The sequence below is a fragment of the Brachyhypopomus gauderio genome, chromosome 15, assembly GCF_052324685.1.
Source record: "Brachyhypopomus gauderio isolate BG-103 chromosome 15, BGAUD_0.2, whole genome shotgun sequence".
Classification (NCBI taxonomy): domain Eukaryota; kingdom Metazoa; phylum Chordata; class Actinopteri; order Gymnotiformes; family Hypopomidae; genus Brachyhypopomus; species Brachyhypopomus gauderio.
In genome coordinates this window covers 12,724,462-12,746,671 of record NC_135225.1, presented here as the reverse complement: position 1 = coordinate 12,746,671, position 22,210 = coordinate 12,724,462, and the positions used below count along the sequence as shown (strand labels likewise).

The 22,210-nt window shown below is 47.2% G+C and overlaps 1 protein-coding gene across 1 annotated transcript; it reads right to left on the bottom strand.

Annotated features, from left to right (window-relative positions):
- Positions 1-524: 524 nt before the first annotated feature.
- Positions 525-21,875, bottom strand: LOC143476820 (uncharacterized). Its single transcript, XM_076975186.1, is given in 27 exon segments — positions 525-664; positions 888-1,002; positions 1,005-1,030; positions 1,033-1,201; positions 1,373-1,555; positions 1,786-1,943; positions 2,291-2,297; positions 2,397-2,533; positions 2,536-2,633; positions 2,762-2,813; positions 3,400-3,505; positions 5,048-5,109; positions 5,646-5,795; positions 5,798-5,869; positions 7,532-7,765; positions 10,353-10,396; positions 14,147-14,227; positions 14,419-14,502; positions 14,634-14,698; positions 14,700-14,759; positions 14,826-14,929; positions 16,065-16,151; positions 16,548-16,688; positions 18,142-18,240; positions 18,558-18,573; positions 21,342-21,447; positions 21,808-21,875. Coding segments are annotated over 27 exon segments (2,664 nt in total).
- Positions 21,876-22,210: the final 335 nt, after the last annotated feature.

The following is a 22,210-nucleotide window of genomic DNA, read 5'->3' as shown; positions in this document are numbered from 1 at the left end:
CTAATGTCCACTGTGTGTGTTCATGTATGTGTTCATGTGTGTGTGCTTATGTGTGTGTGTTCATGTGTGAGTGTGGCTCACTGCTAATGTCCACTGTGTGTGTTCATGTATGTGTTCATGTGTGTGTGCTTATGTGTGTGTGTTCATGTGTGAGTGTGGCTCACTGCTAATGTCCACTGTGTGTGTTCATGTATGTGTTCATGTGTGTGCTTATGTGTGTGTGTTCATGTGTGAGTGTGGCTCACTGCTAATGTCCACTGTGTGTGTTCATGTGTGTGCTTATGTGTGTGTGTTCATGTGTGAGTGTGGCTCACTGCTAATGTCCACTGTGTGTGTTCATGTGTGTGCTTATGTGTGTGTGTTCATGTGTGAGTGTGGCTCACTGCTAATGTCCACTGTGTGTTTATGTATGTGTTCATGTGTGTGTGTTCATGTATGTGTTCATGTGTGTGTGCTTATGTGTGTGTGTTCATGTGTGAGTGTGGCTCACTGCTAATGTCCACTGTGTGTGTTCATGTGTGTGCTTATGTGTGTGTGTTCATGTGTGAGTGTGGCTCACTGCTAATGTCCACTTGTGACCACAACTGTTTGGAGGAGAAAGTGACAGTCAGGGTGTCGCCGGCGGCAACCAGATCTGCTGGAGGGGATGTGCTGCTGTGGGTTCCTGAGGCTGGACGAAAGAACAGAGATGCCCCCTTTACCATAAACACTACACACACACACACACGCACAGACACACACACACACACACACACAGACACACACACACACACACACACACACACACACACACACACACACACACACACACACACACACACACACACACACACACATGCCACTCTTTGTACATTTGAAGTGTGACAGGTCTGTGAGGGACGGCCTGCCCAGGGGTCCGATGTGGTCAGAGATGGAGGCATTGTGACTAACCCATGCCTGGTTCCCCTCCAGGGAGAGGGCACAGTAGTGCAGGTGCACGCGCTTGCCTGCAAGCACACACACACACTCCACCTGCAGAGGGCGCTGTCCCATAGTTCTGGGGCTGATTCATAGAGGCCAGCACTCCTTCTGTGCCCACCTGCTCCATGGACCCACCCCAGCCAGAAGAAGGAGGAAGAGGGAGAGAGGACGTGTGGATCGCATACAGCAGCCTTCCATTATAAACACAGGTACTACAATGTACAGTACAAGGACAACTGTTCTACAATGTACAGTACAAGGACAGCAAGTGCCATCTGTACTGTTAGTGGTCATTTAAGTACTCGACAGGTGAGTCTTCAGTCTCTAATATTCATTGTTGCATGCATTTGCATCATAATCCCTCTTATTTCTTATTGGCACAGTGGTGTCAGGTGGAGGCGGGGCTGAACACTGCTGACATACTGCTGAGGTCATAGGTGTCCATGCGTATTGTATTTTCAATCCAGGGCAGGTATGTGGACAAACTGGGCTTTTTGTTCATGATGCAACTGTTGGGCCTGAAGCCCGTAATTCCGTGCAGCTCCCATGGGGACGCGGGGCCGTCCTATCACACGAGGGGCCCGCCTGTGTCCCCCTGCACTAGGAAAACAAAAGAGATTCATCGTGTTGTAGCTGATTGTAGCTCTGTGTTGTAGCTCCTTTTAGATAAGGAAGTGTTTCCAAACACATAGACAAAATAACCATTACATTTCCCATATGTAAAGTAAGTATAAATAAAGTAATAACAAACCCATACCTAAAATTAATAAATGAGTCACCAAAGATGCATGGTTGACCTTTTTCTGCATGCTTGCATTTGTGGACACACCTGACACACCTGAGCTCATCAGGCAGGGCGGAGCCACAGCATATCAAAGAGGGCTTGAACCAGCAGTTGTCCATGTGTTGGCAGGTGTCATAGGGTATGACAGGTAGGGCCTTTTGGTTCAGAGTCTCAGCGACTTTAGGTGCAGTGGAATTGCCTGAAAAAGAGGCTTGAGATTTAGAAGATGGTCTTGTTCATGTTCACATTCATGACGTTTCGGAATCTATTCACATCAACTGTCACTTGTTAGCGCTTTAAGGCCCGCAAGGAATTAATAGTAGCATTAGCATATTGTGTGTGTTTTATCTGCAACAATATGCAAAACAAGTTTGATTTGACAGCTGAAAGGTACCCCATGCCATTAGTATTAACTGTTGTATTACAATAGTTAACCAACAGATGGCAGTCTAACTCTGAGTGATTCCAGGTCAGACTGGTTTGGGTGGGGTGGGGTGGGGGTGTGTGTGGATGCACTGCTCTCTGCCAACCTGATTGGCCACTTACAAACGGCCTACAGAGACAGACAATCATAATTCAATTCCAGCGAATCTGTGTGTGTGAGTCAGGTGGTGTGTGGCAGCTGTCGTTCTCTGGGGTTCAGCCTCCACACCTGTCCCGGCCTGTGGCATAGCGCTTCCTCCCTCCTGGAAGCATCTCCTTGATGGTCGACGTGCTCGGTAGAGGTGACCTCCCCATCCAGGCGCACCAGGGCGATGTCGGACTCCGCTGTGGGCACGGTGGGTACTAGAAGCCCCCGTGCCGGGAGATGCTCCATACCCCCAGGCGGGGATCCACCTGAGTCAGGTTGTGTTTGCCTAGACACATCTGCCATTTCTCATCTGCGTGCCTGGAGAGGACAGGCATACAATACACACACACACACACACACACACACACACACACACACACACACACACACACACACACACAGGGTTTGTGAGCAATGCTGGACTGGGACTACAGAGAACTGCACACCCTCCACTGGTGCAGACGCCCTGATTTGGGCCGGGCTGGGACACGGAGACGTCTGAACAAGCGCTTGGGGGTTTTATGGGGGGATTGAGAATAATTGTAAACCGTTAACTGTAGTGCTTTGTTGAATAATACAGTCTGAGGAGTTGAGCTCCTAACACCATTTCAGATAAATCTGATTTTTCTATTATAGAAAACTGAATTTCTGCTTTCTGGGTCTTGTAAGGATAAATACTTTGATATTTTGTGATAGTTAGACCAAAACAAATCAGAGCTCTGAAGTGATCATGGATGAACTGGGTGTGTTAAGCCCTGATCACTCTAGTGTGACTGGCTGAAGACACACACACACACACACACACACACACACACACACACACACACGCACACACACACACACACACACTTCAGCCCTGATCACTCCTAGTGTGAACACACACACACACATGTGAACACACACACACATGTGAACACAGACACACATGTGAACACAGACACACATCTCTCTCTCTCTCTCTCTCTCTCTCTCTCTCACACACACACACACACACACACACACACACACACACACGCACACACACGGTTCAGCCCTGATCACTCTCCCTCTCTCTCTCTCTGCTCGGCTGGACGTCCAGCCCTACCTGCATAGACGCATAGACGCTTGCCAGGGTCAGAAGGCTTGGCTGGCTCCTGTTCACTATGCAGACCCCGGGGGGATCCTGGACCTGCCGCAGGGCTCTGGCCATACTGGGGGAGAGACATGGAGATGGAGCGGAGGGCCCGTGTTAGACGCTGGGTTACAACATGGAGTCTGATTGTGCTGAAAGCATGACAACATACTCAGGGCATTTATACTGTATGTATACTGTAAAGTATCACAATAGAAAGTGCTGTCTTAAGATCCCTCTCTTGCTAAGCACTGTAACCTGGAAATAAAGACCAGGTGGAATGAGTACATGCTGCTAAATATACTACAGCTAAATACAGTTTTAAAAAATACTATGGCAAATGGTACTGAATCACTATTGTGGGTGTCTTTACCAACACAAACCACCAACAACTTCATTTAATCACCCTCCATATCTCTCCAAGTCTCTCTTTCACTCTTTCTCTCTCTCTCCCCACGCGCCCTGACACAAGCCTGCGTGTCTAGTGGACAGCTGCTAGAAGCGCCTCACCGACCATGTCTGAGACCGAAATGACCGACACACTCAGAGCTGTGTGATCATAACAGTCTACATTACAAGAGTGCAATTTATGAGCAATTAATTTAATTCTATTTACAATGTTACTTATTGAATCATATAGCATGGCCCTTTTTCTGTAAAACTTCTTTTCTATTCGCTGACAAAATAACATCATGAATATCATAAACATCACAGAAAAACTCTTTCATGTTTAGCACCTTGTTGCCAATTTTTGCTGTACTATCTACAACCCACAGACGTCAGCTGACACTGGAAGTGTATAAAAGCTAATCTTGGACTACAGTGGAGTGGACATGGGGATTCATCGTGGGAAATTCTCATTAATCTAGGTTTAGGCTTAATCTAGCTCTGGGAAGCCAGCCCTGGGTTTTTCGCCCATGATGCACTGCATGGCAGATGCAGGCAGCCATTTTTAACCTCCTGCTTGGTTTTGGCCCTGGCCTGCCCTGCTGTCCAGGCAGCACTGAGACAGTCTGTCGTACTGGTGCAGTCCCACTGCTTCTGGACACGTCCAAATTCCTTTTTTTTTCTGCTTGCGTACATTCTTAACGACATGCCAAGCAGATGATGTTGAGCCAAACACGTCCTGGCATGTCAGAGATAGATTCGTTCTGATTCGTCCAGCCTTATTGTAAGCGCCCAGCCTCACTGGTCCTCATGTTAAGGGACAATAGAATCACATACGAGTGTCCAACACAGAGTCCACAACCTCCTGGGCAACCAGACTGTTTTATAAAAGTGGGGCAGGGGGAGGGGTGTGTGTGTGTGTGTGTGTGTGTGTGTGTGTGTAGGGGGGGGGGTTGTTATGCATACAAATGGCTGTTCTGGGTGGAATATAAACATATATAAATACCCTAAGAATAAATCCTACAAATACCCTCAAATCACAGTCAATCTCCTAATTTAGTTTCAGACTTAATGAGCTAGCATAGAGAGTCAAAGCCACAACAAATTGTGTTACTGTCCAATTATTTCCAAACCGCACTGCATGTCATCTAGTGTCTTTAGACATGTATTTGATTACAGGGGCTAATTAAGCCAAGTCTGCCCCAGGACTGAAAGTTAGCCAAGCTGAACCAACCTCGAACAACACGGATCTTCCTGAAGAGGCATGAATGGGCATTAGAATAGCTGAAGTCATACCTATGGGGATATCATACCTATGGGGATATCATACCTATGGGGATATTGCCCCATGGGGTTGGTGCCACAGGAGGTTCAGGGAGCAGGTGGGAAAGGCAAACAGTGTATTTTTATACCAATTCATATGCAAGGACAGATCAATGAGCTAAACTCATTCTGCTGGCATGGGATTAAAGATGACCACCAGCATGGATGTGGCAGACTGCTTGCCCTAAGCCACACTCATATCTGTGACATTTACAGTCACTCATATCTGTGGCATTTAACGTGTCTTGCCATTAAAGCCCAAATTCGACAGTTTTCGGTGTTTGAAACAATTGCCGTATCCACACTTGTATGACAGCAGGTGTGCATGTAAGTCAGGCCTAGTGTGCATGTTCAAATGGCTTACTGTCCACCAGCTGTCCTTGACTGCGTTCTTCATTCACATTTGCCTGAAATGTTCCCTATCGTATTCTGACATACTGTATCGCTAAGTTTCATTTGCCAAGTCCACCAGAAGCAGCCAATGATGAGGCAGGGTCCTGCCCGCTCACCGTACGTCCTGGCTGTGCTCCCTATTCCATCATAAACGACCACGCTGTCATAGCAGCGGCCGAGCAGAAGGCCGCCTGCCTCCATGTCGAACTGGGTGAATGTCAGAGTAATGCTTTTGCCCTCGGGCACCTGCACTCTCCACAGACACTCCTGGGGGGGTAATTCATGGGCCAGTTCTCCGACCTGATGACCCCAGTCTCCTGGCGAGAGAAGCCCATCAACCCTGGAGTTCTGTTGGGGGGGGACAGGAGAGGTGAAGGTGGAGTGTCAGTGTGGCTGAGCTCTGGGAGGGTGGAGAAAAGAGCCGCTTGTTAGGGTCCCATGGCAACATGGATCACCTGCTGGCCCTCCAGACCTTGGGCCTACGCTGGCATGTCTGCTTGAGTGAAAGCAAAATTAAAGTCATTAATGGACCTCTCAGGTTAATCATATCCTTAGAACTTAGAATCATGTTCTTAGAACTTAGAATCATGACCTTAGAACTGAGAACACGTAAGTATAACAACTAGAAACCTTCCTCTTCCCTTCTGTTTCTGACCAGACCCACAGAACAACTGCATACAGTTCTCATCATGTATAATGGCGCTACAATCTCAGAGCTCACTGCAGTGGTCATTACTGTCCCTGCCTTTAATTTAGTCTCACACTATCACGCAGGCTGTGGTCGCACATATTAAAAACTTCAAAAACATTTCACTTCATGCGTCTTATTTATGACAAGGAACCCCAACATCACAACAGGAACGGGAGAGAGATATGTGCAACTGTCAACAGCCATCTGGAGCCTGACGCTCCTGCAGCAGACACACACACACACACACACACACACACACACACACACTTCGCTCCGTTCGCTGGCAGCAGATTTCACATGATTAGCAAATAAAGCTGTCCAAGCAAAGGCAGTAAAAATGGTTTTCAAAACGAGGTGTGATAAATTTTAAATTCGACACTTCTGCTAAAGTAAATTAGGGTAATATTGATTCAGATTCCTTCTGAAGTTTGTTTTTGTCACAGATTACTTATTAAAGCAGTAATTAAAATTACTGTTTAAGAATGTGCAGGACATGATGTTTCTGAATACTTGAATATGGGTAGCTCCTATAACCAGAGCCTTAATTAGCTAAAGATGCTCAGAGCATATTAGACGGGAGTGAACAGTAAGAGCAATACATCTCCCATGTATGACCCCTGCGTTCCCACGAAAACTACAGCAAGGCCAGTACATCACAGAGATGAAGCACCACCGCTAAACCCATGAACTACAGCAGGCCAGTAGATCGGCTACATCAGCCAGCCGCACCAGATTTGCCCCAGCGCATGGAGGTGTGTGTGTTATCAAACAGCGGGCAAAAGCATTTATTCACACCAGATGTGTTTAAATATTCACTGTGAAATATAATTTCCTAAGCTCGTTTGGCTGGGGCAGTACAGAGTGTCGTTTGTTAGCCTCCCTGCGGAGGGCGCTGTGTAGAATGATATCTTCATGCAGCCATGATCAACCTGTCTACTCTGGGTGATGGAGCCCTAACCCTAACGATGGCGAACAGGTGTCAATATCACACATTAATAAACACATACTCAATGCAGCTTACAGATAACAAATACACACACACACACACACACACACACACACACACACACACACACACACACACACACACACCCACACACACACACACACACACACACACACACACACACACACACAATTTCTGTTTAAGTACAGATTACTGATGGCACCAAGGAGAAGATGGAGAGCTGCCTCAACAGAACTGTGAGGTGATGACTGTTTGTGTGTGTGCGCGTGTGTGTGTGTGTGTGTGTGTGTGTGTGTGAGTGTGTGAGTGAGAGACAGAGAGAGAGAGTCAAGCAGATGCTTTACCAGCAATGTCCTCTGGATACACAGCCTCCCACCTAGCAGAGAAACCTTGGTCAGCCAGCCATGCATCAGACTGTAAACTCAGGGACATCTTGTTACTGACACTGACATGAACCAGAGGAAGAATTAACCCACAGTGTGTACCTGAGAGAGAGAGAGAGAGAGAGAGAGAGAGAGAGGCCTTCAAGACTACTAGCAAAGGCAAGACAAATTTATGAACAGGAGCATGGACAGGGGTTCAAGAAACCAGTCTGAGATGATTCGCATTTATGACATGGAGCGTAATCCTGCTGGAAGTAGCCATTAGAAGATGGGTAGACTGTGGTCATAAAGGGATGGACATGGTTGACACGATGCTCAGTTGGTACTAATGGGCCCAAAGTGTGCCAGGAAAATATCCCCCACACCATTGCACCACCACCACCAGCCTGAGTCGTTGATAGGATAGCAGGGTGGATCCATGCTTTCATGTTGTTAACACCAAATTCTGACCCTACCATCCAAATGTTGCAGCAGAAATCAACTCATCAGACCAGGCAACATTCTTTCCAATCTTCAATTGTCCGGTATTGGTGAGCCTCTGCGATTGTAACCTCATCTTCCTGTTCTTAGCTGTCAGGAGTGGCACCCGGTGTGGTTTTCTGCTGCTGTAGCTCATCCACCTCAAGGTTCAACCTGTTGTGCTCTTCTGCATGCCTCAGTTGAAGTTATTTGAGTTACTGTTGCCGTTCAGCTTGAACCTCTCTAGCCATTCTTCTCTGACCTCTGTCATCAACAAGGCATTTGCGCCCACAGAATTGTCCCCATTCTCTATAAACCCAAGAGATGGTTGTGTGTGAACATCCCTGTAGATACACAGACTATTCCGTCTGGCACCAACAACCATGCCACGTGCAAACTCTCTTAAATCACCTTTCTTCCCCATTCTGACGCTCGGGTTGAACTGCAGCAGATCGTCTTGGCCATGTCTACATGCCTAAATGCATTGAGTTGCTGCCATGTGATTGGCTGAATTGACATTTGCGCTAATCAGCAGTTGGACAGGTGTACCTAATACTGTAAGTGGCAAACGTCAAGGAAGGTCACACTGGCCCAACCAATGGTCATACAGTGCGATGACTAAAGGTGAAGGGGGCTTGTACGATATGTGATTGGTTTGCTATTGTGAAAGCCTTTTAAAATTGCTCTTGTCTGGTAATATCTAGTGAGCTGCCGTAGCTGTGGGTTGCACTTCTGTGTTGATATCTGGGACAACACTTGAACACTTGAACTGCAATTACAAAAAAAGAAACCTGTTCACTCTTATATTCCTTCGCTCACTCCTCACTTCCTGCTCACTTTGTCTCTCACCCTCTGTCACTATCTCCCTCTAACTTTCTATCTCTGCTCTCTCCTTCTCTACTGCACTCTCTGTCTCCCTCTCTCTCTCCCTCTCTCTATCATTCTTCTCTTTCAGTTGTCTCTTTCTCTCCCTCTTTCCTTCTCACTGCCTCTATCCCCACCCCCCTCTCTCCGTCTTTCCTTCTGTATCCCTCTCCCTCCACCTCTCTCTCCCTCTCTCCCTCTACGTCTCCCCTTCTCTTCCTCTCTCATTCTCTATCCCTCTCTCCTTCTCTTCTTCTCTCCCCCTCTCTCTCCCTCCCCCTCTCTCCTGTCTCTCTCTCTTTCACTCTGCTCCCTATATACTCCCCTAACTTCCTCACCTGGCATCCTGCTGTGTTTTATATGCTGACAGTATCTGTGAAATGTGTGCAGCTGAAACACTCATAAGAAGCAGCAGTTTACACCTGGCAAGACCACTGCCTCCATGACTGCCTCCATCACTGTCTCCCTCCCTGCCTCCATGACTGCCTCCATCACTGTCTCCCTCCCTGCCTCCCTCCCTGCCTCTATCACTGCCTCCCTCATTGTTTCTCTCACTGTCTCCTTCATTGTCTCCCTCCCTGCCTCCATCACTGCCTCCATCATTGTCTCCCTCACTGCCTCTATCACTACCTCCATCATTGTCTCCCTCACTGCCTCCATCACTGTCTCATTTACTGCCTCTCTTTACTGCCTCCATCAGTGTCTCCCTCACTGCCTCCATCACTGTCTCTCTTTACTGCATCTATCACTGACTGTCTGTCCCGCCCCCCCTCACTCCCTTGAGGGAGATCACAGGCAGCCTGTCAAATGTAAAAATATAAACATTTTTAAATGTAGAGAGAGAAGACTGTAGGTAGCAGCCTTTTACCACTCTCACTCTGTCAAGGCCAAAGGTCTTCTCTGATAGGTCACATTCCAGCAAACTAAGCATGTTTTATGATTTTGATTGGACAAGGATATATATTATGCAACCATAAATGCTGTAGGATTGCCATCAGAGTTACAGTACAGCCCCCAAGCTGACGCTTTAGGGCAATCGATAAATAATTGAGCGGTGAAGTAAGTGACCTGTGTACAAAAATGAGATTCCTGCAGTTCCTGTATGGTTTGACTAATACATATTTAAATAAGTTTATATTAAAGTTAATATTCCCTATTTTAACCAATGTGCTAGAGAAAAGAGGCAAATTAAGAACACATGTTGTGTGTTTGTACTTACATACTGCTGTTCTTATCAGATCAGCCTGACTGGGGACAGTTTGTGTCACTATAAAGCAGAATTACCCCAAAAAACAACAGGGCCAATGATAACAAGGAGGACCAGGATGAATCAGTGTGCTCTGTGTCTAAACACACTTAATGAATTTCCAAAAGAATATGATGGTCAGATGGTCCGGACCATGCTGACCAGGAGCAGTGCCGGTTTATGGGCCAGGGAAACCTGTCGAGTGGATCTCACCTTTAAAACCAAAGAGATTTCCAAGGGACCCACAGCCAGAATCTGCAGAAAGAGTGGGAAAGTCAGCCAGAGTATACATTATACATCACAGACGCTTTCATGAAAATGACCTTTACACCATAATGGAATCTTTTAATAAACCCCATCCCAAAAGCATCAGCTGTGACATCAAGAGCATGTAACGTGGCTTGCGCCACGGAGCGAGGAGACGGACACAATCGCTGAGAAGAGCGAGATTTATTAAAGGGAATACCATACTCATCGTCAGAAAGCCAGGCAGGGTCGATCACAGGAGGGCAGTCCGAAAAACATGCAAACACGGGCATTACAAAACAGGGGAACACGAGTGACAGGCGAGGAATCAAAACACAGGGACACACAACGGTCGGGTAAAACGCTGAACAAGAACTTCGTCACAACAATCAAACAAAATACCAGACAAAGGACAAGGGAGACTCAGGGGCTTAAATACAAGGAATCTAACGAGGGGCAGGTGATGACAATGACAGGGGTGTGGTAACAAACGAGAAATCAAAACCAACGAGCAGGGCGGGACAAACAGGCAGGGAACACGGACATGAGGGAACCCAGAGTGACAGCTACGAGAGGGGGCGTTGCCCTACGTGACAGAACCCCCCCTCAAAGCGTGCCACTCCGGGGCACGCAAGGGCAGACAGGACAGGGACAGCGGACACAGGACAGACCGGAGGAACAGACAAAGGGAAAGCAGGGCACGGAGACCGGGGCACAGCAGGGACAGGGGAACCAGAGACGGGCCAGGAGCCGGGCTGGGGCATGGCGATACAGGCAGGGACAGGGCAAGGCACGGGAGCAGGACCGGGAACAGACACAGGAGACGGGCCAGGGGACAGGGCAGAGGCATACACGGAGGCAAACACAGCTTGGACAACCGAGACTGGGACAGGAACAAAGTGGGTGATTACTTGGGGAACAGACACAGGGACAGGGACCTGGAGGAAACGACCAGACACAGACACAGGGACGGGCATGAGGACACGAACAGGTACACACACAGGAACTGGGACCAACACAAAACCAGGGACAGAACATGGGAGCAAGGGGAACATGGGCAAAGAGACGGGGGCACATGACAGAGCAGGGGGCACAAAGAGTTCAGGCCCAATAGAGGGCAGCACAGTCTCTGGGGACACAGGCGCGGCCGGGCGGCGGGCAGCGGGAACAGGCAGGGTCCGCTGGCGGGCAGCGGGAACAGGCAGGGTCCGCTGGCGGGCAGCGGGAACAGGAGCCGGCGTGGACGACCTCTCCTGGGTCGCGGGGACAGGAACCGGCGTGGACGACCTCTCCTGGGTCGCGGGGACAGGAACCGGCGTGGACTGCCGACGGGCAGCGGGAACAGGAACCGGCGTGGACTGCCGACGGGCAGCGGGAACAGGAACCGGCGTGGACTGCCGACGGGCAGCGGGAACAGGAACCGGCGTGGACTGCCGATGGGCAGCGGGAACAGGAACAGGCCCGGACCTGACGTCCTCGGGGGGCGGAGTCGCCGCACTGACGTCCTCGGGGGGCGGAGTCGCCGCACTGACGTCCTCGGGGGGCGGAGTCGCCGCACTGACATCCTCGGGGGGCGGAGTCGCCGCACTGACGTCCTCGGGGGGCGTGTCCGCCGCACTGACGTCATCGGGGGGCGTGTCCGCCGCACTGACGTCATCGGGGGGCGTGTCTGCCACACTGACGTCACCGGGGGTCCGAGCCGGCCACTCCTGGGTTGAGTGGCTAGTACTCCCCCCCAAAAAATTCTTGGGGGGCCTTCGGGGAGCGGCTTCCGGGAGGACGACGATGTCATGCGCTGTGGCGGCGGGGCTCTGAACCGGGGGCGTGGTCTTCCTTCCCCGGTCTGGTCTGCGCCTGGAAGAACATACAGACACAACTGCTTCTCGGTGGCTTTCATTGTGACTCCACCTCGTCGGAGGTATCGGGAGCTCACAATGGCTTTTGAAAGCCAACCGAGAGCCAAGCCAACGCTCGTCTGCACATTCATTCCGTCTACCCGAATCTCGCGCTACAGGTTGCTCCTCCCTGTAGCGTGTGTCGAGTCGGGCAGACACGTAGCGCTTATCAGGGAGCTCGTCGCTAAAGCTAGAAACCGAAAGTGATTTCGCCTTGTTTTTACAGCGACGAGACTCCCCTGTACCCACAGCGCAAGGGGAATTCCTGTCTCTGGTTCGTTCACGCTGTAATACCGGAGAGTCGAACCGAATTAAACCAGCCAACATCTCATTACAGCGATTGAACTTACCAGAGTCTCGCTCTCTCGCTGTGTCCTTGTATGGTCTGGTATTATGTAACGTGGCTTGCGCCACGGAGCGAGGAGACGGACACAATCGCTGAGAAGAGCGAGATTTATTAAAGGGAATACCATACTCATCGTCAGAAAGCCAGGCAGGGTCGATCACAGGAGGGCAGTCCGAAAAACATGCAAACACGGGCATTACAAAACAGGGGAACACGAGTGACAGGCGAGGAATCAAAACACAGGGACACACAACGGTCGGGTAAAACGCTGAACAAGAACTTCGTCACAACAATCAAACAAAATACCAGACAAAGGACAAGGGAGACTCAGGGGCTTAAATACAAGGAATCTAACGAGGGGCAGGTGATGACAATGACAGGGGTGTGGTAACAAACGAGAAATCAAAACCAACGAGCAGGGCGGGACAAACAGGCAGGGAACACGGACATGAGGGAACCCAGAGTGACAGCCTCGAGAGGGGGCGTTGCCCTACGTGACAGAGCACATCATCACTAAATAACTTTATTTTTAGTGATTTCTGTGCTACAATTTTGCAAAATATCTGATGTTGTTTATGAATACATTGTATTATCAGTAGTCCATACAGACGTCCAATACAATATAAGCCCACATAATGTCCATATAAGGTCCACATTTTTGCTTTGTTCCTGCTTAAATGCTATACTTTGCCTAACCAATACACCAAATGCATGGTATTATTGTTCTGAAGACAGGGACATGTCAAAAATGTGGTCTTAATTAAGGGACTGACTTTGGAAACTGAGGTTCATATAGTGAATAACAAGTCAGCTTAAAAACTAAGATTCCAGTAACACACAAAGAGGCCCCATGAGGTAAACTAAGACATAAACATGTGAGCTGAAGGAGTGGGGGAATCAAGGCAAACACAAAAACACAAATGGCCAAAACAATCTACATAAAGATGAACAGATGATCCAAACGAGGTCACCTGAAACACGACATACCATAATGACAATGACTTCAATAATACTGAAAACCAGACATATGGAAGGTTTAGTAATGCGAATGTAAGACTTTGCAAAGGTGGAAAGTTCTGGAATATTTATAGCTGCAAGATGCAATGAAATAGTGGCAATGGACGTGTGATCCATAATCCTGAGAGGAGGGCGGTGCTGGTGGCTTAAGGGGAGGGGCAGCAAGGCCATGGGGTGAGATAACAAATATATATATATAAACTCAGTGCAGTGGATCATCAGCTCCCAAACACCGAAGCTCACTTGGCTCCAAAGGAGTTTGATATGCAGCTGCATCATTTGCCATATTATGCAATGGTCTTTGGGTCTGTCACAGCACTCTGTGGTTTCCTATATTCTCTGCTCTAACTCATCCGGCTAATCTCACGGAAAACCTGACAGCGGAAAAATCTGGGTGCCAGAACTAAGAACCACCAACTAATGTACCAGAGCATGTTTAGTGTGTAATGAGAATGACGGTTAATCCTGTCAGGAAGAACATTCAGAGGATTCAGCGCTAAACTTGAGGTCCAGGTGTGGTTGTAGAAGGTTGAGAGGTGGTGGTTGGGGTTGCAGGACTGCTAGTGGTGGTGACAGGTGAAGTGCTGTAAGCAGGATCGTTGCAGCAAATTCTGGGCCCTGTACACTCTCAATGTCAGTGGACCCCTATAAATGCCAGTAAACGAGGCACATGAGCAAAATGGGCCCCTCTCCCTACTCGGGCACTGGGTAGTCAGGTCCACTTTTCCCCCCACTACCATGCCCATGGCTGTAAGACTGCAATGAAGCCCCTGGCCATCTGGCTGGAGACGCTTGTACCACAGTTTCATTGCTGTTGGACACCACTGGGCCAGACACCTTGTTTCCACAGAAGTGACCAGAAACAAGTGACATTTTATTTTTGTCATTGTCACGGACAAATGCTCAGGAAGTTCTGTGAAAAGGCTGGACGTTGCTGCTGAAGATTGTGAAGTGTGAGCTGTGATCCACTAATGAGACTCACCCAGTTTAAAGGAACGTGTGCTATCGCAGTGCCCATTGAAGACGTCCACAGAGTCATCACAGACATCAGGGATAAAGGCTGAAGTTGGTGAATGTGAGCCGGACTCTCTCTCCAGCTCTCACAACAATCCTCCACTGGAGAACAATGCACAATTAGTTCACACCACACAGTGGATGTACCACGCCCCACATTGGACTTACCAGACCACAGAGTGGACGTATCACGCCACCCAGTGGATGCAACATGCCACACAGTGCACGTATCACGACACCCACGTAATGTATCACGCCACCCAGTGGATGTACTGCACCACACAGTGGACATATCACGCCACACATTGGATGTACCACACCACACAGTGGACATATCATGACACTCAATGGACAAACACGCTACACAGTTGACATATTATACCACAAAGTGGACATACCATCCCACACTCTGGACATGTAGTTATTACCCATTGCCCATTGCATTATAACAAGGGAGCATTTTTAAATATCTGCTATCTGAACAGCAGCTTGTGAACATACATGAAAGAACTTGAAAAAAATTAAAATTTATGAAATAGTTTGCTGCACAAAAGGTCAGATTCTGAGCAGATGCTCAATCTTTGGAACTAGCTGCAGTAACGGCATGTCCTGTTCAGGGCTAGAACAACAGCGATCTATCTACAGACTACAAATCTCACCTGGGAATTGAATACACTGCTCAATGACTGTTGGCCCATTATCTTAATTACTAAACCAATCTGGTTTCCATTTACACAGATACACATACAGAGAGAGACTCTCTCCCGTTCTTTCTCTCTAGCTCTACCCAGACCACTACCAATCTGTCTGTCTGGCTTCTTGTCTGTCTGTCTCAAGCACACAGAAAAATCTGGCCAACTACAAACCAGTGACAGCGATTCAGATGATCTTGCTTTGTGCGCATCCTTATGTTGCTGTGTCTTGGTTTGCTGAGCTGGCGGAGCACAGATTGGCTGTAGATTAGCAGAGGCGGGGCTTAGCGCCAGGGCAGATGGCGACGCAGAGCAGTGGGGAAGGACCCAAGAATCTCCAGTCCATAATCAAACAAACTCGCATCAGCACTGTTCATCAATTCTCATCACGGGTCTCTCCCTGAAACCTTTCCTGGATACACTGGTTGGAGCTGAAAAAGCAAATTGCTTTCACAGGGCCGGTACAGGCGCCACTCCGGGGGCAAAAACGTCCGAACACCACACCGGACCAAAGGTGGACAGCACAAGGCTTATTAAAGATTCGCAACAGCGCTACTGCGATTACTGTCATGATAAAGATCACCAAAGGACTGATGCAGCAGATAGTGGGTGTAGTGCACAGAGAAGCGCATAAGAAAGGTGAGGGTGGAGACAGATGGATGTGAGGGAGGCTCTACACGTTAGTAGCTAGCTGACAGTACCTGCTAGAGGGTGCCGATTTTGTAGCTCTGCTCCGGGAAGCCAGGGGTCATCATCAACTCCCCTCGGTCACCCTGCAGAAGGCCGCCAGCCCCGGCTATTTCTAGGCAGGAGGGAGGGGAAGAAGAGGGAGCAGACCGAGAAGAGGGAGCAGACCTAGAGGAGCGCAGTGAAAGGGGAGTGAAGGAGAGAAAGAGAGGGTGTGAAAGAAGAACGGAGAGAGGTTCAGCTAGATGACACCCATGAGATATTTTAAAACCCCGCCCCTCCCAGACTTCTCCACCGATGTAGACCCCTTCGTTTCTAGGTCAGCCACAGCGAGGCACGTATTACACACACCCCCAGTCCCCATCCTTTTTTTTTACTCTTAGCTTCCATCAGATGTAACAGAACCATTTACATGTAGGTGCTGTGGTTTCAAGTAGGAAGTGTGAGGGGCCCGTGGCACCCTTATTCCACTGAGCAGACATTATGTAATGTCTTTCTCTTTTATTATTACCTGTGGCGGTCTCAGGGGGGACTGCATGGTACGCGGCTTTAAATCCTTTGTCTGTGCGCCTGTTGTTGGTATCGAAGTGCACCACCAAACTGTTTCCCAGCATCACTATTGGCTTAGGCTTGGCAGGACCGCAATTCTTCCCTGTAGAACCAGAACGGTATGTGGGGTAGAGACGTGGGGGATACGCTCAGATATTCCTCGTTGTAGGATACGCTCAGATATTCCTCGTTGTAGGATACGCTCAGATGTTCCTCGTTCCTTGCAATAGGAACCATTCTTTCAGATTTGAAGATCTGACCCTGCGTTGGTGTAAGTGAACCCATCTGTTCATATCATGTTTAAATGTACAAATAAGAAAATTTTAAGAACAGGGGAAAAACAAGGATTTTAGACACAATTGAGGCACAGAGTGACTGTTTTATTCTTTCAAATTCAAAATGGGGGCAGGGAAAAAAAACTGAAGAAGAAATGCATCGTGTAGAAATGCAGGCTCACAAGTCTCCATAAATGACTGCACACAATTTCTTATGATCTGTTGCTACATTAAAATAAATGTCCCACTCTCCAGAACCTTGAGTTTCAATAGGATGAGCCAATCATCCTTAAGATGATTGTGATGTTATTGCAGCATGGTTTAATGTGGAACGGCGCATCTGTCCCAGAATGCCAAGTGGCAGTGGGTTTGGTGGGGGTCGATTTCAGACATGACATCACAGTGTAATCTTCTTAGTCCTGGAGCAAGAGGGTACTGCGGCTACCGGGGTGGGGGGTGGGGGGGGGGGGGGGGGGGGGGGCATATGTCAATGTGTATGTCCCAATTTAGCTGAAGAACCAGCTTTCAAAACTTGAATGATCAATATATCAATATAAATATTATCAAATAAGATGTCTTAACAAACCAGTCTCAAACTCTCTCTCTCTTTCTCTCCCTCTCCACAGACACACACAGAACAACTGTCATGGCACATTTAACTGCAGAGAGAGAGAGAGAGAGAGAGAGAGAGAGAGAGAGAGAGAGAGAGAGCATTTTAGAAATCATTCAGGACATCTCAAACCACAAGCCTGACCTTGTTCACATGACCAAGGCCATTTTCATTAATTAGCCTTGTGAAGCTGCTTTGAATGCATGAAACATTCATTTTGCTTATCTTGGTTTCAGAGTGGAGTCTCCACAATCTGTCAAGAGTATCTTAGTATATTTTCACAACAAAGAGAAAGTAAACCTTCACATCAAAAATACCAAATATTAGAGCCAAATATTAGTAAAAATGTTTGGCATGGGAGTACACACTTACAGACGTCATATTTGGGTGTCTGTGACAGTTAGATCGAAACCAAGAGAATCTAGGGGAACAGCTTGAATCGCAGCTCTGCCAAGCAGCCTTGTGTGTGCGGTGATCACAGCACGTCCTCCACTGAGGGAGAGCGATCACACACAGAGGTCTTCATGAGCAGAGCTCAGCCTGTCTACAAGGCCTGGCTGTGGGGGGATCAATGCCTCAGATCAGGTGGGCCCAAGACTTCCTGCTTTAGCTCAGTGTCCTCTGTGCTGGCGTAGGAAAGAGCTTGTCATTCCACTACGTTCCCTACGTACCATCGTCAGAGTTACTGGGGTAATTCCCACTGGTGAAGTGCCCTGTGTTATCAGTGAGCTGCTCTGGGCGCCCACATCCTGATACCAGCACATCTTCTGCTGACAGCAAGTGAGAAGAAAGACAATCACTGCCAAAACCTTGTTGAACTAATTACACCAGAGCAGCCTGCTTTTCCACAGTGCTAAATGAAATATTATCAGCAAATTAGAACACATTGTGATGCTCAGAAACTTATAGCATAATAATAAGTCATAAGCATTCATAATTTTGACTGGTAATTTAGACAACTTTAAGACTGGTAATGTGACGTGCGGGCAGGGCGAAGGACGAGACTCGGGAATCCTTGCTTAGCGAAGCAGACGTCACTTTAATAACAAAGATTGCGCAATAGCACACGAATAACAAACACGCTCACTCAGCAACGTGTAGACCTTAGACAACGACGAGCACAGGACACTGCGCGAACGCACATTAAATAGACAAACCACATTAGCCCCATGTGATTACGAGACGATTCACAGGTGAGACAGATTATCACATGACATAACCATAACCACAGAGATCCACTGACGCAGACAGAGCACGTGGACAACGTTAACACACGCCCAAAAGGGAGGGGCCGGGGTCCTCAACGTGACAGGTAAGCTTGGCCTAATATAGTATATTGGCACATATCACATATCATGCAAAATATTACCTCACATACTTCCACTAAACACTAAATAATTCAGCAGATATATAATGTAAAGAATGCAGATGCTTACCAGCAGTGCAAAAAAAACGAATTAGACTTTTGTATAATAATGCTTGTTTATTTACCTTCTCGCATTTTTCATTGCAAACTATGAACCCATCTGCATGATTACATAATACATCTTATTTTACCTCACAAATCTTAGTCTAGATCTTGATCAGAGTTTGAAATGGGAGACATTATGGCAGAAAAGCCTCTGTCATCACAGACGTAATGTTGTAATGTGTTCTTTGCATTCATTTGATTCAGCCATGTGGACAAATGAGCCCCAAAGTCCCTTTGAGAACGTTTGTATGCAAGAACGTTAAGTATGTGAAAAAGAATGTTAGGAGAGGCAATATGAGGAGTCCATTAGCAACTGTTCTGCCCACCTGCTGATTCCACATGCACAGAGGAATCCTTCGTGTATTTATGGCATGTGTTTATTTGCCATTGCAGGCAAATAAATGAAGGAGTGAACGCCGGACACCTGACACATTCCTCCTTCCACAATCTCAAGACAAGTGCTCATTCATTTGAAAACTCATGCCATGAGCATTGCGTCCTATGCGATTAGGCCCACTCTGGACAGAATACAAAAAATATGGAGTATGATGTGACATGTGGTTAAAGAGGTCAAAGAGTTGGATATAGTTTCCTGGCTTTTTGAAGTATAAGGCATTTTGTTAAACTAGTGGTCTGGTATTGTAGGATGCCCTGGGTGTAGAGGAGGTGACAAACTGACTGGGATGTTTTTGGTGTATCAGATCTGTACCAGAAGGAAGGGCATGACTTTATCAAAAACCAGAACATCTTACAGTATGTCCTGATAGACAGCAATGCTGTTACTAACCCTACAAAATGCACACAATGCGTAAACAGCTCATGAAATAAGCGACAACGATAACACGGGCTACATTTAGAACGATAACTTATGACATAGGTCTCTGAGAAATTACATGGTGTTCCATACTATCTTTGTCTGCCCTGGTAGAGAAGTGAAAATATAGGCTACTGCAGTGACAGCAAACAGAAGGCAGGACCATCACGGCTGCAGATACAGAAGTCGAGCAAGAGGAGCAGCATCTTATGCAAAGATCATTCAAGCGTCACAGAAATGTCACACTATGTCATTTTCTCATGCAGCTGGTCTGTCTAATTCTCAGAATATCATGTCTGTAAGTCACTCTGAACAATGGCATCTGGCAAAGTGCCGTAAATGTAAACGGATATGAAGTAATAAAAGTGATATGCCAGTTCACCTGACCAAGTTCCGTGTCAAATTCACACCCGAATAAACACAACAGAGACATAGAAGAATGGATTAAATAAATTAATATAGGCTATTGATAAAAATGGGTCTCTTAAGAACAGTCTACCCACCCTTCTTGAAAAAAAGCTAACCTACATAGCAATGGACCTCTCACACACATCTGCCTTTCTCTTCTCTCTCTCTCTCTCTCTCTCTCTCTCTCTTCCTCTCTCTCTCCCTCCTTCACTTTCGGTCTGTCTGTCTCTCTCTTCAGTTTCTCTCAGACTAGCTTGTGGCCAGCCAGCAAAGGAATGCATCAGCATAATTTTTGTTATCCATGAAACTTTCTAAAACTCATTGCCACACCAGTACACCCCACGGACAGTCTGTTTATCCTGTTAACTCCCTCCATGGCATTCCTTGTGCCCCTCACCTTTCAGAGGGGTGAGAGAATGTTGTGGTGTAAGTAAGAAAGAACAAGAAGGGAGTGTGATGTAGTACTGATAAGTGTGCTCCTACACGTGTGATAAACATTTTCAGCAAAGCTGTGAAATTGATAAAAGTGTTAATCCTTGTCATATAATGAGAGAAAAAAAACCAGAATGATTGTAATAAATCAAATGCACAACGATATGCAGCCAATAAGCTATATAAGAATAGCGTTTATACTTACTCCAAATATTCTACAAAACGTCCTCTCTGAGTAATGAACAGAATTCAAACTTTTTATTATTTGCTTGGAGTCATTTTGAATATATTTAGATGTAGATTTGCATTAAACATCCATTTGTCTAGCAAGGTATTCAGTTTTTATGGTAGGTACCTAACCGACTGTCACATTTTATAGTGCAGTCAGCATCACAGACTGGGGGTGTTCATTGAAAACAAACAGAATAACAAACAAACGAATAATTTATGACATCACTCAAGGCTTGACATCAGGGATTTATAATTCACAGTTATGCCTTGATGAAGGTTGCAAAAGCTCACTACTAGAGCAGCTAGGATGTCAGCTTTAGTACTTCATTGTTTATATGTAAATTACATAAAGATCAATTGTCCATGGGGTTCCTGTGCCTGACAGTTACCTACAGTTCTTCCTCTCCAAGCTGCTCAGCCTCCTGTCAAATGCCTTCTGTAGCAACCTGCCTGCTCTCAGTTAATTATGAAATGTGTCCAAGGTGTGATTTCGAACTGCCGCAAGCGTTCCTCACCTTTTTCACTTCAGCTTTGTTCTCAACAGCGTAGACCACAACCAGGCCGATGGACACCCCAGCCATGGCCACGAAAAGAAGGACCAGGATCTTCTCCAAGACCAGCCTTGCAAAGTGATTTACCCCATGTTTATAACTGCACGTTCCGGAGACTTTTGTAAATTTGCCCTTAGTCCTTCGGGGACCTTAGCAGGGTACATCTACAGGACACAAGCCTCTGCAAATGATGATATGTACTTGTGCGACGCAATCTGGATTTACAAACATTGTGATTTATATTCAGAATCATTATGGGAATGATAGATGCTCTATTACTAACTTTTCATAATTGAGTTTCTGTGACTCCCCTTTGTGTGGTAGTAGGCTATATATATTTTAGTATGTTTTGGTATATATGTTTTAGTAGTATGGTTTTTATTTTATACATTTAGTGCACATTTCCAATGCTAGTCTAAAACAAAATTACATGCTTAATTTTGGCTTTTCTTCTGCTGCCTTGGGGATGAAGTCAATGAAGAGAACAGCAAGGGACATCCTTTCAGGTCTGACTCAATGGACGGCTGTCAGAGAACAAAGCAGCTCGTCAAAGGATTCCTGCACTGAACGTTGTGCCGGCCTGACCCACTGAAGGAGGCTTTTTAAGGTGGCTTTCAAATACGACAATGCTATCTGGCTATGTCTTAAAGGGGAAGCGTGCGGCGAGCGCTGTGGGGATGGCCATGAGAGCCACCGAGGCGGCGGTTCCGAGGCGGCGGTTCCGAGGCGGCGAGGCTCTTCGCTATCTTGTTGTGATAAGAGGGGAGCGAGCTCGGTAAGCGCTGTTTGCAGCTCTCATAAACACGGGGAAGCTAGCATTAACTAGCACTGCG